Source organism: Atractosteus spatula, chromosome 9 (genome assembly GCF_055471065.1).
Source record: "Atractosteus spatula isolate fAtrSpa1 chromosome 9, fAtrSpa1.hap1, whole genome shotgun sequence".
NCBI classification, from domain to species: domain Eukaryota; kingdom Metazoa; phylum Chordata; class Actinopteri; order Semionotiformes; family Lepisosteidae; genus Atractosteus; species Atractosteus spatula.
This window is the reverse complement of record NC_142714.1, coordinates 49,868,642-49,884,300: the sequence shown is the minus strand read 5'-3', so window position 1 is coordinate 49,884,300 and position 15,659 is coordinate 49,868,642. Positions and strand designations below refer to the sequence as shown.

General features: G+C 49.3%; 1 protein-coding gene across 1 annotated transcript in view; it reads right to left on the bottom strand.

Moving 5' to 3' along the window:
* The window catches only part of LOC148828770 (connector enhancer of kinase suppressor of ras 2), a 75,793-nt gene extending 60,489 nt beyond the window's left edge, over window positions 1-15,304 (bottom strand). The window contains exons 1-4 of the mRNA XM_088926055.1: window positions 15,214-15,304; window positions 11,360-11,523; window positions 3,644-3,846; window positions 2,002-2,089 (exon numbers count right to left, since the gene is read on the bottom strand). Coding sequence (XP_088782181.1) covers window positions 2,002-2,089; window positions 3,644-3,846; window positions 11,360-11,523; window positions 15,214-15,304 — 546 coding nt within the window. The remainder of the gene's footprint in view (window positions 1-2,001; window positions 2,090-3,643; window positions 3,847-11,359; window positions 11,524-15,213) is intronic.
* Between the last annotated feature and the right edge of the window lie 355 nt (window positions 15,305-15,659).

The following is a 15,659-nucleotide window of genomic DNA, read 5'->3' as shown; positions in this document are numbered from 1 at the left end:
CCACTCGCTGAAACTCGCTGAGAGAGCCGAAGAAACGCCAATATCCGTCTGTCGTCAGACGTGAGCGTGTATGATGTCCCGTCATCTTAAAGCACGGATCAAAAAAGAGAGGGATGTCCTGTTTGGCTCTTACAGTGCAAGATGCTCCCTTGCTCAGGTTTCATTGTTTTCGAAACAGCCTAGTGCACGCTTGTACCTGGAATAGTTCACTAGAAACACATGCATCCAGTTATAGAGCATCTGACAAACACACACCAGGTACCAACCCAGCACTGTCTCGTACGAAGTCAATAATGTAAATTAGATGAACTAGGTCTCGCAGACCCAAGGCCAAATATCAAAGCTAATAGCTTTGTGTAATTAAAAAAAATCTTTTTGAAAAGACTCAAATATCGTATTCGATTGAAAATATTATTATGTCTTAAGCGCACACTACAGTTGCAGGGCAGCCTGCCTTTTGGCCGGTGTGCTGCAGTGTCATTTAATAAAGTTGCTGCGCAGAGCGCCCAGAGTCCGGGCGCAGTGCCTCTTGCTTAGATTAGCTGGACAGCACAGCCCGGGCAGCCCAGCCTCACACTGCCTCTCTCCACATCGCCAACCTGGCGGGCCGCTCGGAGGAAACGGAGCTTTCCTCCTCTGCCCTTGGCTCTCTGACGAGTCGCAGGCACCACGGGAGACGCCAACGAGAGCCCTGCGCCTCTGGAGAGGGGGGGGGGGAGCACAGGCGTGTGCGTCTGCGTGTGTGCCTGGAATCTGCTCCCTCAGTGAAGGCAAAACCAGATGAAAGGAGGGCTGTTCCTTTAAGTAGAATCAAATAAACACATGAGACCAGGGAGAGGAATTGAGCACTGGGCCCCTGGAATGAAACGCTATTCCTTTGTAGCCGAATTCTCTTCGGGATGAATTCAGAAGCAACATCAAAGCGGGTTGTTATCAAAATAATTGAGCGTGAAGGTGAAACATGAAGTCAGCTCCCGTCCCTAATCCCTCCGCTGAATTTCTCCGCACGGCGAGAGGGATCGCTCTCCTTTCTCTTCTTCTGTGGGCTCGGCCCCGCGAGAAAAATAAAACCACAACCTCCCCCCTCCTCCATGACCTCTTCAGCCTGCAGCGCGAGGCGGGGCTGCGCCCTGATTAACACCAGTTAACCTAGATTAATTCAGCTAACCGGAGAAAAACCACATGGACGCCGGGGAAACACACAGGCTCCATGCGGAAGGTGCTGCGGCCCAGAACCAAAGGTCCAGCATGCCACTCTCCTTCCACCCTCCTGTAAAGTTATTTTTCCCTTTTTATTTTGGATCGTGTTGGTTTCCAAATTGCTGGCCCCCAGAGCACGATTACGTTTGCAGATTGCATCACCTCTCGGCTCCCACAGGGCAGCTCTCCAGCCTCGATGGTCCTCCTGACACAGAGCTGCAGGGCGTAGCGGAGGGGACTGACTCACGAGCCACGCTCCGCGCGTGCTGCCTGCACCCAGCTCTCCCTGCGTGTCACTGAGCATTGAGCAGGGAATCCCAGCCTCTGGAGAATCAGGAGAATCACTGCTCCCTCTCACGACATCCGATCTGCATAAGAGGCCCAGGAGTTGCGGAAAACTGGGACCATCGAATTTTCCCATTGCAAAGGGAAAACCTGATCTCCATTTTCTCCCAGTGATGTTTAAAAATGGCAAGAGACGATGCCAGCTTGGAAAAGAGCGCTAAAATGTACATGTTGTTCGCTTGGTGAATGTTGCTGGATTTATGCGGAGAATCGAAAAAAGAAAAGAATCTTTGTACAGCCATGCCGGTCGGACAGTGGATCCTAACTACCATCATCGGTGCACTGATCCCTGATCGGCAAAGAGCGCATTTGTAATCTCTGGATAAAAATGCAATTTCCTGTAACCTAGCACTCTAAATCATGTTATACTGACTGCTCGTGTAAACATTCACGCATAACGAGGTTGCCTCTCGGCAGCCTTGATAAAAAAAAAAACTTTGTCTTTCTGACACCTACCTGTTGCACCATTGTTGTTAATTCCAGGCACAGTTGAACGATATTGTTTTTGAGTAGAGAGTACTCTGTCACACTGACAAATGGAGACCTGGCAGAGAAGAACAAAAGGGTTTTTAGATGACCTCATCCATCGCTGCTTCAACGGGAGACTCACAATACAGCCTGTCACTAATGGCCCTAATGGACTAATGAATCTGAAGGAGGGGCTACCAGAAATACTGCATATCTATTCCTACAGTCCACAGATTGTTTTCACTTATTCTTCCCAGGGCCCTATTCTGTATAGATAAAATCAAACACACAGAGAAACTCTGTCCCACAACCTCTCCCAGCTCAATAGCATCGACCATTAGCCCACGCCGTAATACAGAACAATTTCTTCTTGCCTATGACACTCCACAATGGCAGACAGATGGACAGATTTTACACTGATCTTCTGTTTTCATTTTCCTCAAACAATACATTCATAACCTGTAATGCACCCATAATGATACGTTAATACACTACCATGTCAAACAGGAATACCTGCCTATACAACTATTTAAAAAAAACACCTATACACACAATATGTTCGCCAATTCATCAATAACATCATCTCCAAGTTGCTGACCACGCCACCTCTCCTCTTTCCAAACCCACTTAAACATGTGCAGTGGGTGTACTGGTTTTTAAATTCTGAAACCGTAAATTAAAAGCACATCCGCTGTCATCAACATCCTCTCCTGACTCTTTAATTAAAAAAAATAGCCATCTTAGCATGGCCTAGGCAAAGATTATCCAGGGACACCCAATACTTATGTATCCTACTGCAGTACCTCTAATGTATTGTTTGTTTGTTTTTTCACTTTATTGGCCATATACAATTTCTTGTATTAGGAACACAAGAAATACCCCAGCTTGCTCTCCATGAGACACACAGACAGGGAGAGAAGCTTGGGGTCAGAGCGCAGGGTCAGACATTTATATGGCACCCCTGGAGCAGCTGAGGTTAAAAGCCTTGCTCAGGGGCCCAACGGAGTAGGATTCCTCTGCCATCTGCAGGATACGAACCAGCAACCTTCCAGCCACAGGTGCAGATCCTTAGCCACAGAGCCGGAGTCCGGCTCAGCAACAACCACACAAGAAATGAATGTATACCAAATGTAAAAATCAGCATACACATTTAGATTGACAGAAAGAAGCCGACCGACGAAAAAGAACAGAGACTAGTGAATGGACATGACCATCCACAATCCACACAGAGACATACAATTCTACACACAGACACAGATCAACAGGCCTCTCCAGCCCTGGCCCCAGAGAGCCCCAGTCCAGCAGGTTTCAAAGTAGCTCTTAGATCCTCGATTTCCAAAGGCCTGGAACAACCTACGATCAATTAAACAGGCCGTTCAATTACGTAATTCAGAGAACATTTGGAACAAAGCTCGGGTGTCCATTTCATTGAAGCAGAAGCATTGCTTGTTGAGTCCATCAGTCGGTGGGTATACAAGTGGTCCTCGTCTCCCGACGGCAGGCGATGGAGGGTGACCTGTGAGGAGAGCAGGGCTGGGGCTCTCAGGGGCCAGGGCTGCCGAGGCCTGATCAGCACTGCTCTACTGACGGAGGGGTACGTGGCCAGAGGGACAGGTGGCTGGTCCAGTACCTGTCCAGCCACGCCAGCAGGTTCTTCGCTGCCCCGATGAGGTCGACCACGGAGGTGAGGAAGTCGTTGGGCAGCCGGCGGGAGGTGCGCCCGTCGTAGTGGCCGCCGCGGCGCCGGCCGGTGATGAAGTTCTGCAGGTTCTTGGCCGAGGCGTTGAGCTTGTGGGACAGGGTGCGCAGATTCTCCGTCTCCAGGCCATAGTTCTGAAACAGGAGTGTGCAGGAGGGGATTAGTGGGAATGACTTTAAAAAAGACCCGTCAGAAACTCTGACATGGTGAGACATGGAGTGAGGCGAGCACTGTGAACGGCAGAGGACAGCCAGATGCCCAGAAATCTCCGATGCACCAAGACACAGAAATTCAGTGCTTGAATATTTTAGCACAGTCTTAATACCTAAGCAGGTGTTCACCTCCGTTCTTCAGATCGTGCATCTCCTGGGAGGATTTACCCTGTTAATTGTGCAGGGCAATTGTTCATGTTTCCAGAAGGTTTCAGTCTTGCATGTGCTTTGTTGCGTCATGTTTTACCATGACGTGCCAGGTTTTACCACAGCTTGACCACAGGTGTTTACCCAGATTGCTCCCTGTTTTAATACACCTGACACACGAAGAGATCTTGCACCGGCAGAGTTTGTTCAACGTGTGTCTGAAGGACCACAGTCCCTGCTTAAATCATGTTGCAGTATTACACCCCAGATACAGGCGAGCCTCTGCTCAAAACTAGTGAATTGGCGTTTTTGTATTTATTACTGGTGCGATGAATGACTAGAATGAACAGCGAGGTGTCCAGATAAGCCTCAGATTTTCCTGCAAAAGCCCAGAGAGCTCAAGCACAACAAAATCTACTTTAATGTTAAGTCTATTTAATTCCCTTCATCGCCTAGGCTTCATAGCAGCACTGGAGCTTTCCTATAAGAGGCTGCAATAAACCAGCCAGGCACAATTCTGTATTTAGCGTGTGTAGCACAGGGGAGGTCAGAACAGCAGATAATGGATAACTTCAATGTTTTTAATTTAAGACTCAAACAGACTGGTGAGTCATGAACTCTCAAAGCGGCAGTTTTATACGATTATTTGTTTCTAGATGTATTCATGTGTTTTCTTAACCGCTCGTTGCCAAGCAACCGGACAGTCGGCGCAAACTTTCCAGCCGGCGGAGGGAAAGTGCCGCGCTGCCGTTCAGCGTGCCGGCGGCAAGAGCTTCCCTGTCCGTGTGGCGGGAGGGCGCAGCTCCGGCCACGAAAACCCCGAGCTGAGCCGAGCCGAGAGAGCTAGAGAGGCACTTGAACACTTGAAGCAACGTGATACTGTTAGCAGCGGCGCGATGTGCTGGTAGTTAAAGTGGTACCCTCCAAATAGTGAACGGTCTTACACTGATACGGTCACTCGGGCACAGCTGGCATCAACCCCCACCCACCCACCCACCCAAGGCAGCAGGAATGATCCCAATCCGACTGGCTGTCAGACACACCGATGAGTTTGACAGTCCACTTCCGTGCACCCTGTGCCCTCCTAACGCAGGTGCAGTGGGCAGGGTGGAGCTGGGCGTGGGCTGTTGAGGGGTTATTGCCGGTGGGGGACAGCCTACCCCCCACCTGGGCCACCCCAGACCGCCAGACACCGCGCTCTGTCAGTCAGGCCAGGAAGAAGGATGCTCTTTTGTCTTCTCCATTTACGTGCGTGTCAGCCTGTGTTGCAGGTTACCGTGGTAACCTTCTTCTTTCTGCACGCCGGGCTTGAGGGCGACAAGGCTGATGACTCAGCCTCTCCGCTCGTCTCTCCCGGATCCTTCCTCGTCATCTTCTCCTTCGCTCAGAATGTCAAGGCGTTACCTGCCGAGCTCCAGGGTGGGGTCTTGGTTTTGACGGCCTTTCTTTGTCGCAGAGAGCAAGAGGGCTCAGGAAGAGACATTTCTGGGGTACCAACCCCCAGCGCTGCTCGCGGTGAGGTGCCAGGGGCTGAAGAGGATGGTGACCAGAAAGACCAAGAAGATAAAGTGTTTCAACACTGAATGCCAAACAAAGGGAAAGCAAAAAAAAAGCCGTGTGCTGATGGAAAGTCCACAGCAAATTTTTACAACAAGCCACCCTAATGCATCCTAATTGTTCTGTTTGCGTTAACTTGTGTGAACTGTAGCTAGACCAGTGGTGTTGGTGGACCAGTAGGTGGCGCTCTTCACTCTGGCCAATAATTTCCAGTCGGGTGCCCTAGTCTGGTGACCAAGGATACTATCCATATGGGAGGTGCTGTCCCCACTGAGGTCGTGATATATTCCGAGGCACAGTTCGTAAGAGAAGAGGTGCTCTCCCTGGTGCACGCTGGTTCATTTTCTCTCTGGGTTTGCACAGTCTGGCCTCTCTAAACTCGACACGCCAAGCCATTTCTCACCTCTCCTCCAGAGAGGGGTGGGAGAAGTGGACCCCCTCCTGAATGGACAGCACTCTGCTATCCTTTGTGAAAAGTGTTAAACGCGTGCAATAATAACTTCTTCTTCCTCGGCTGCAGCCCTATCCATTTTGAGCCTCTCCCGGCCTAGCTGTGACACACTCGCTGTCTGTACTAATCGCCTCCCCACCCTCCCTCCGCCTGGTCCCAGACTCCCCTACGGCTGCCGAGAGCAGGAGGAAGCGTCAGGCTTGACGTGACTCGCGGTACAGCAGCTAATCCTGCCATGTGCAGCGCTGAGATAGCGCCACCGGCTCCCTCTGCACCGCGGGCCATGCTGAGCCCTCCAGCTCCTGCTGGCGGAACAAGTACCCCATCGCCTACCCCCACCTTGGATTTCCCAGATGCCTCCGCCACCTGGGTATCCAAGAAAAAATGGCTAATGAGACTGAAAATCATCAAGAATCAGAAGCAATCCATTTTTCTGATTTGCCGATTGGCTTCTATTCACCTCAGGGGGAGAACAGAGGGCTTCCCCTCTGTCCTGCACGGGGGGCTCCTGACCCCTTCCATCTCAGCAATTCAGGGGACAAGCAAAAGTCCACTGGTGGCAGATACAGGAATTGTGCGTTGATTTTCAGCCTGGCACATGCGAAATGCAAAGATTTCTGTGTGGGATTTTCATGAAAAAAAAAGAAACGTGAGCCCAGCCTGTAAGAAGGAAATCCTGCTGCCTTTGAATCCGATTCAGCGTATTAATCCAGAGCACTTTGGCGTAGCCTCTGCATGGCTTTCACCCCAGCCTTGATCGCTTCAGAACTGCAAATCCTGAAGTGTCCTGCAAAGACGGCAGTCGCATGTCCAGGCTCTGTCACTTTCGGGTTATGGCCTAGAGCCAGGTTACAATCACTCAAGACTTCCCAGCACTAACCCACTGAACCTGCAGGGAAAACAGTCCGATCAGGGATCCTAGGCCTGCTGTGCAACAATGGATTCTTATAAAGCCACAGGTGGCAAAGCCCTCATACAAACCCACCAGCTACAATCCCTTGGGAGTCCTCTCTTTAGCAAAGGCCATGCATTTCTCCCTCATGAGGTGACAGCTCCAGATTGAAGGCCCTGATGCTAATTTAAATTATGAGACCAAACAATAATCCTTTATAGCATGTCATGCGCCCCGTTCATGGAGATTCAGAGAGGCATCAGTGGCAGTGGTTTCTGTCCTCCACCTGGCACATACTGTACCTGTAACTCTGCTGTGTCCACTCTGGGATCACAGTGCAAATAGACACAACCCTGCCTGCATTTCTCCCACAGCAGTGCAGGGAAATAGCACTGACAAGTGCTACTCCATGGACTATTCTAGTCCATGTGACCGCCTGTATTCTATAGTCTGCATAGGTGAAACATGCCCAGTTTCGTGCCTTTCTCTGTGTGTCTTCCACTCCTCTTAAACGTCCAACACCAACAACCTGTGGCCGGCACGGTGCACTCACTGAACAGTGAGCCATTCTCTTGTCGGGGCTCAGTGTGTGTTTAACAGAGCCAGCAGCTCAAGCTCCCTCTTGTTTTCCCTTTGACTTCGTTGCAAAGGGGCGCTGAGCGAGAGACAGAGCGAGAGACCTGTGGCTCAGCCAGCTCAAGCCCTCGCTGCCCAGGCAGCTGGGCCCTGCCTGTCACCCTCCTCGCTCGCCGGGCGCTCTGTGCATCCTTCCCCGGCTGCGCTGACAGGCGCGGCCTTTCCCCAGCGCAGCAATTACTCATGTCAGCCCTCCTGCCGGAATGACGTAATGCCTCTACATGATCTGACTTTGAAACACTCCGCGCAAATCGATAAGGGCTTTGTAAGCGGCCGGGCATGAGTCATGGCAGGAATCGGGAATCGGGGAGTCTGAAGACGCTGCCGTGCTCCAGATCATAAGGATGCCCTGAGAGGCCCGTCCAAACGCAAATGCTGCATGGCTGACCACTCAGATGCATGGTGCAGCCTACTGTACATAAGATCTGAGCAAATATATGGAGGGTAAAATCCTAGTATTTTTTTGTACGATACATTGCTCAGATCAGTAATTCCTTATTAGAAGTGCACAGAGCTCTACTCAAAATGTCCATGAAGAACACAAGGCGTCAGTCCCTTTCCAGACCTCATGCTTTTTAATTTGGGGATTAACGTGCAGCATAAGGGACAAGAGTCTCAGATGATTACGACTCGGTCGAAGTCGAGAACTGGAAGAAGGGATGTAATCTGGAGTTAGGCATTCTGGAAGGATGTCAAAATTGATGTTTAACAACACAGTCACTCTCGCCCGTTCGCACAGAAAGAGGTTTTATTAAGAGAGGCAGATCACTCATGACCAGTTCCCAGAGGGTACCTTAAAGAGCACAGATCCAAACCGGGAAAAACCGGGATGAGTTTCCGTGGCCCAGCAGGAATAACAAGACTGGGAAGACTGGGACTGGGAATCTAAATGCAGAGGAATCCCAGTGCATTTGGGAACAGAACGACTCGGCCCACAGGAAATCAGCTGTCTGTCTGCTTCCCACCTGCTCAGGAGATAAGAGGTGCAGAGGTGACCTTATTCTCTCTCCTTCCAGTGCCATCGATCTGCCTCATTCTCCTCTGCGCTCTGGCCCTGCAGACACACGCAGACGGCCACAGGCCTGGGTCATCTTTCCGCACTCCCTCAAACAGCAGGACCCAGTCACACCTTACAGCAGCTCCCTCCACAGAGACGTTTCTTTCCCCTCGCTGGCTAAGCCACAGTCATGAAGCGGGCTAGGTCTTCGTCAGCTTGTGGGCCTCTCAATATTTAGGCTTTCAGAGCAGAAGAATCAAGACAGCTTGGAAAATAAGCCAAATTCAGTGAAACAGCTGCTGAAACCACCCCTTCCCCCTTCTTTATCGTGGCACCTCAGATGAAGGAAGGGCTTTCGGACATTCCTGGCGTGCATGCTCCGCCCTGGCTCTGTCCCGCAGCCTGTCGGCCAGTCAGGACACGCCGCTGCCCCGTCCCCCCTCTTGATCGGACTCCACAGCAGGGCTGTCTGTCATGGAGAGTCACAAAGGAACGCGCCGGAGACTCGTACCTCCTGCCAGTGTGCACCTGCGCTACGAGCCGGCAGTCGGCAGCCGAGGAGCCAAGGAGATGGCAGGCAGGTGTGAGAGACGCTTTGCGACGTGACAGTTCGGGGGGGAAATTGGTTTACGCTGTGGGAATTGTTTCTTTCATCCTGCCTTCCATTTCTGTTTTCTGTCCCCCATAAACACCTTCCAACATCATCCTTACAGATGCCTGCACTTTAACACCTAGAAACTATTTACCAGCTGGAGACAAGCTTAGCCAGGAGCAGCAGAGAACCGGATTCCTACTGTAATATGAGTTCAGCTCCAGTCCCTGCAGCACTCCTACCTTCTGAACCACCGAGTTCACAAAGATGCCACATCTCTCACTCACCTCTGAACCCCAAAGTACATTTTCTCCTTCCCCCTCTTGGTTATAACGCCTTGCATTTTCTCTGATCTGACCACTAGATTCTCAGTGTGGGGTGCTCAGAGACCCTCCAGGGGATCCCCCCCCCAAAAAATCCAGGCTTTGTTGCCTCCCATGGTCTCAGCCCTGGCCGGGAGATAAATCCCAGAGCTGTTCTTCTCCTCCTTGGATCACAGGGTTGTTTCCTGCCACCCCACCCGGCAGCTCCACCGTGTACATGTCTCCTCTCAGCAGGCCTATACCCCAGGACAAGCCACGCTGAGATCCTGCTCCCCTGACTTCTCTACTGCTCCTCTTGCTCATCTACAGCCCTCTTGAGCTGCTGTTGGCTTGGGAAGCTCATGTGTAAAACCAGCCTCTGGGTCTGCACTGTCTGTGCAGGGAGTGGGCCCTCTCTGGGTGAGAGATGACAATGAAGCAGATGCAGTAAAGGGGAAAAATCATGGGGTGTCACGGTTTTTCATAGACCGCTGTCCTGCAGCATTCAAATTCGTAAACAAAAAGCAAGGCCACTCAGCTTATTTCGCTTCTTTCGTTTCTAGTAAGACCTTGACTCCAGAATGGCATCCAGTCCAATACAGTCAACTGGGCTGTTGATTCCAGACACCCAGCAGAGCTCTCTCGGTGGGAGAAGTTGCAGTCTGAATTTATCTGCTCGCACAGCTGGCTGTGTTTATCCTCTCATGTGGAATGGGCTTGGGTTCTGGCTTCAGGAAGAACTGACAGGGTTAGAAATGAACATCTGCACGCTCAGATAATTATGCATGTACACTTTTACACTAGCACTTAATTACCGTCTATATGTTACCCCTGGGATTCACTGTTCAGTGGTGTGGCACGGGTTTTTATTTTTTTTATTTTTACACTGATGAACTAACTGTGTTAACATTTACAGTAAAATTCCTAGAAGTCAGAAGCAATTTTGGTCAGGTCTTATTCATACGTGATACGCAATATTCTTGTACATATACTGTCCTCTGTATTCATGTATATTTATGTGCTGTGGATGGTTTTCTGCTTATTGATGGACATGTTCGGGTAATTCCAACATTTTCTTTGTCCCCAAGACACGACTGAATAAACCTGGAGTTAAAGCTTTCTGTTTTGACGGACCAGTGTTCGTTTTGCTTCAATGCCTTTGAGAAAGCAAAAGAGAGAGAGAGGCTGAGCTCATCAGCTCGGCAGCCTGACAGTATGGCTTCCTCCTTCAAACAGCAACTAAAAATAAGACTTTGCATTTAAATGCCATGTATTATGCCAAACCTGAATGAAAGTGCTTTATAAATGAGTAAATAGGAACAGTAAATTCAGCCTGGCAATATCTGTTGGAGACATATGCTGGCAGAATGAGAGGCTCTGGTGAATTTATGGGCATCAGTGTTCATGGGGCAGCAAGCACAGCAGAGCACAGCCAGTCTGAGTCACCAGGGACTCATGGCGGCCACCTAAGAGTCCATCTGACCTGCATGATGCCAGATTGGAGACCAAGATGTTCCCAAGGAGAACCCTATGACAGTCTTAACCTCCCAATACTGGGCTTGGTCTGGCCTGTTTAGTAGGTCAGTAGAACCACTGTATTGGATGGTGCAGCTACAGTATTTGTGCCAAGTCACATGGCACAGTATGCAGGAGCATTGCAGTGCCTGCGTGGATAGTGGTGGTCACACTTCAGGGTTTCTGAGTCAGTAGGGCATGGACAGGGGACAGCACTGGAAAGAGGGTCAGCTCTGGAGTACACAGATGGAAGAAAGTGGGCTTAACTGTATGGATTGCCACCTGCAGTGCATTGCAAGTGCAGCGCCAAGAAAAGGCCGTCTTACGCGTGGTGCTCGACACTGACCAGGGCACAGAGGAGGTCCACTGCTTCCAGGATGAGCTCCTGGTGCCCGATGCGCGTGACGCCCAGCTCCTCCAGCTCCTGGTGCGTGATGTGAAGCAGCTGCTCGCCGTTGATCTTCTCCCTCTCGAAGTTCTTGATGTACTGCTGGAGGCAGTCGTCCAGCCCTGCAGGAGAGAGGGAGCACACAGCTGAGCGAGGCGGAGAAACCCTGGACCGCCATCCAGCTGGAGGAGCAGACGCAGGCACGGCCATGGGACACGCGTACGCAGGACTGACCGAGCCCCGCAGGTACTGTAGGGCTCAGGGTAGTTCCCTAATCAGTAGTGACGCTTAGGGTCCTGTTTGGATTGGATTGTACCCTGCCTGCTGCACTGTCCTTTTCTGCAGTGTCCTAGGGTCCCCAAGCAAGGCCCCCATTCCCCTCCCTGGGCATCACATCACTTTGGCCAGCAGGGGGCACTCACCCTGCGGTCTGTGTGGGTCCTAAAGCCCCAGTATAGTGACGGGGACACTCTACTGTAATAAGGCGCTGTCCTTCAGATGAGACACACAAACCAAGTCCTGACTCTCTGTGGTCATTAAAAATCCCAGGGTGTTTTCTGAAAAATAGTAGGGGTTTTACCACGGTGTCCTGGCCAAATTTTCCCCTGGCCTTTACCCATCATGGCCTCCTAATAATCCCCCTCTCTGAACTGGCTTCATTACTCTGCTCTCCTCCCCACTGGGAGCTGGTGTGTGGGGAGCGGACTGGCGCATCATCCAGGTGGGGCTGCACACTGGTGGTGGTGGAGGGGATCCCCATTACCTGTAATGAGCTTTGAGTGGAGTGTCCAGAAAAATGCTATATAAGTGTAAGGAATTATTATTATAATTATTACTTTTGCATAAAGCATGGAAAGTGGAACCCTGTCACCACCCTTCTCTTTCACGCAGGGCCCCCCAAGAACTTCTAGCCTTTTCAAGAACTTTCAGCCTTTTTTAGAGTGGAGACCCCCCCCTCTGTAAGGCTGCCATGTACCTTCAAATGCTCCGTCACGTTCTGGAGACTGGTATAGGAACAGCATTGTTTGCACTTGTTTTTAAAAGCTCAGCCCTGTCTGCCCAGAGTTAAATGTGTCCCAGCCCCCCCTGATTCCAGCCTCCTGGTTTAGGAGAAGTCTTTGCTTGCTGGCCGTGATTTTCACCCATGTTTTGGGGCATGAGAGCCCACGCCTGTATGCTTCCAGCTACCAACTAGTGCGGCATAACTGCATTACCCCATTTGTTCAGCGAGTAATCAACTCTGGACCGATGCAACCATTAATCAGCTCTCCAGAAAACATTAGAGTAAAGCTCAGAATCACCTCCGTTAACTCTTCATTTCACTCCAACAACGAACAAAGCAAATGTAGCAAAGAGAAGCTCTAGGGAGGAGAATGAAGGGGAGGCATTTCACATGCACATGCAGACATGGGTTTCCACTGAAACCTTTTCCCACTCAGCGCTCTGAGTCAGTGGGCCTCTCTGCTCCCAGCACTGTGCTATTGTCAGGCTGTGCTTCAAAAACACAATTCAGAACAAAAAAAAAACAACTATAATTTTAAAGCAAGATGAAATGTTTGAAGTTGGTTTCTTGTTCTACCTTTAGAAGCGTTCCCAATTCTGTGCTTTCACTTCAGTAGTGATATAGAGTAGTGACATATTGTAGCAGCAGGGCAATAGAAGTACTAAATACTATGGGCCAGGGTGTGGAAACATTTACACTTATAGCCTTGCCATGAGACATGATTTGTAGTTCTCAGCTACAGACTGCAGCTGCTACCACAAGTGCTGTACCAGGAAGCTGTGGGCTGCTTTAATGCAGGTGTTTTCCAGTATCCCCGAGGGTTCCAGTATAACAGTCCAGCAGACCAGTATACCTGGGCGCAGGTTGGTGAAAAAGCAAAAGCAACAGAGACGTTTACAGACTAATGGAAAAGAGCCGAACACCCTCAATTAAAGCAAAACATTGTTTTGGTCAGTGAAGGGAATTAGCCTACTGGCTGGTAGTTAAGACTTGCAGTACGAGTCAGAAAGGAACTCCACTAAGGGTTAGGTATTCTTTCACAATTTTTAACCTTTTTACATGAGACTCCCCCAGACTTGGATCTTAACTCCTCTTTCATACTGAAGGATAAGTGAAAGCATTTGCCCATAGTGACCAGAACGTCCCCTCACAAGGTGTCACTATAAACTGTATATCTTTATCTGCATTATGGGAGCATAAATATTAATTAGTTCTCACCTTTTCACCACTCTGAAAATCTAATTCTGCTTTGCGTATATGTAGTCCAATTCAGCAGCCCAGCACAGGTGATTCAACCGAGCTCTTATCGATGCTCATGAGTGCGCCAGGGCTAGATCTGACCAGTGAAACTGATGTTGCTCTCTCTCTTAAAAGGAACGCCTCTCAGATTTATGGTGTGTTTGCTGTGAATTATGGGAATGTAGCTATTAATTAGTTCTCGGCATTTTACAAGGTTAGAAAACAGAACAGTCCCTAACAGACGTCAGATTCCACTTTGTATATGTTAATGATGTATTGTAAATTAAGGAGCTCGAGGGTTGAGGTGCTCCCAGATTTTTTATTTTATTTCTCTGTCTACCTCTGGAGCTTTGCGGGAAATTGCAGCCAGAGAAAGGATGAGGCTCTTGGACCAGAGCTGCAGAGCTGTGTGCAAAAAAAAAAAGTGCAGTTTGAAATCCCATGGAACGTTCACGTGGTGAGCTGAATCAGCATGTCTTTTGTAGGTGAAAATGATACCACTACATCCATGTAGTTTTTCTGCTCGCTGTTTAGCAGCAGTGCTGTAACCTGCGTCCTCCTAACTGTCACAGCACTCCAGTCCTGCCAAGATCTGTTCTGCGATAATAATGATGCATCTTGCAGAAAAAAAAAGTCAATGCAAATACACTACTGTATTAAATTCAATAGGCAATCAGTCTTGGTATCTGAAGAGGGCATTTCTGGAGCAGCTGAGATTAATTGCACCTTTTCACACTCCAGATAACCCAATTATCTGCATGGTAAAACAAACTACAGGATGAAACTTGTGCTTGTAAACAAAAACAATCTGGATTGCTTCCAAGAATCCAGAGTTTTTCCCCGGGAAATAGATAATAAAAGTGAAATCCAGTTATAGGTACCAATCTAGAGGCTGCGTGACCCTTGATATTGAAGGTGATCTGTGAATGGCATTCACATCCAAAAAACCAAGGCATAACTCCATTTGACTTTTCAGCTTTTTCATGACGATGTAGCTGATTAAAAACTTTAGCAGTTAACTTCATGTGCCGTCATAGAACCATACTCAGCATTATTAACCCTTTCTGCCTCATAATAAAATCTTTTTTATAGAAAAGGTTTCAATACATCTGCTGATGTGTTGAAGATGTTTGGATACAGACGGTGCCCAATTCCCCCAAAGCTTAAAAGCGATCTTGAAAGAGTTTAGGAAGGGAAGAGAAAAGATTCTGGTAATGATAAGATACTTCCATTATAGTAAAAGCAGAATTTTTACACTTAGGATATCTTTATCGATCTTCAATTGAAATGTTAAAGTAATTCTCCCTCAAAATGTAGGCTGAACATGGATCAAGTCAATATGCAAAATGGAAACAAAGTGAGACATCTGGAATGAGAGCTCTTCTTTGATCTTCCTCTATAATTCAGCAGTGAAAAAACCCAGAAAGATCTGCAGCTGAACTTAGAGAGGGTTCACAGAGGCATGCTGTGGAGTCATAAAGAAACATCATTTCCTGTTACCCTCCCTCTCCCATCTCTCTGTCGCTCCCTGCTTGCCTTTGATCACAGAGCACAGTCCTGCCAGGCTCACACACATCACAGCTGCCAGAGCTGGCTTCTTTCTCTGGGCTCCCGCACTGACTCACGCCCACCTCTCCCTCGCCAGCAAGGGGCTCGTCCATGAACCTCCCCCTGGAGGGCAGTCACCGTCTCCCACACAGATGCTGCGTCTAGCGGGGTGTCATAAAGCAACCCCCCTTTTTAACCAGGTCCTGCATAATACACGAGGGGAATGTGGTGTTTGTTCCTGCTCAGTTTTGTGCTTTGTGGTGGGTGGCGTTTTGAGACGGCAGGACTGCATCATCGTCGGTGAAACTGTAGCACTGCAGCAGAGCAGTTTTCGTGAGCTCAGGCACTTCTGCTTACTGTTAACAAAAGACAAAGCCTGCGCACACTGATTGGCTGTTTGTGGTGCATTTCTTACTCTGCGTGAATATCCCTGATCTTGCCAGTGTTCGGTTTAACATGTTTTTGTGT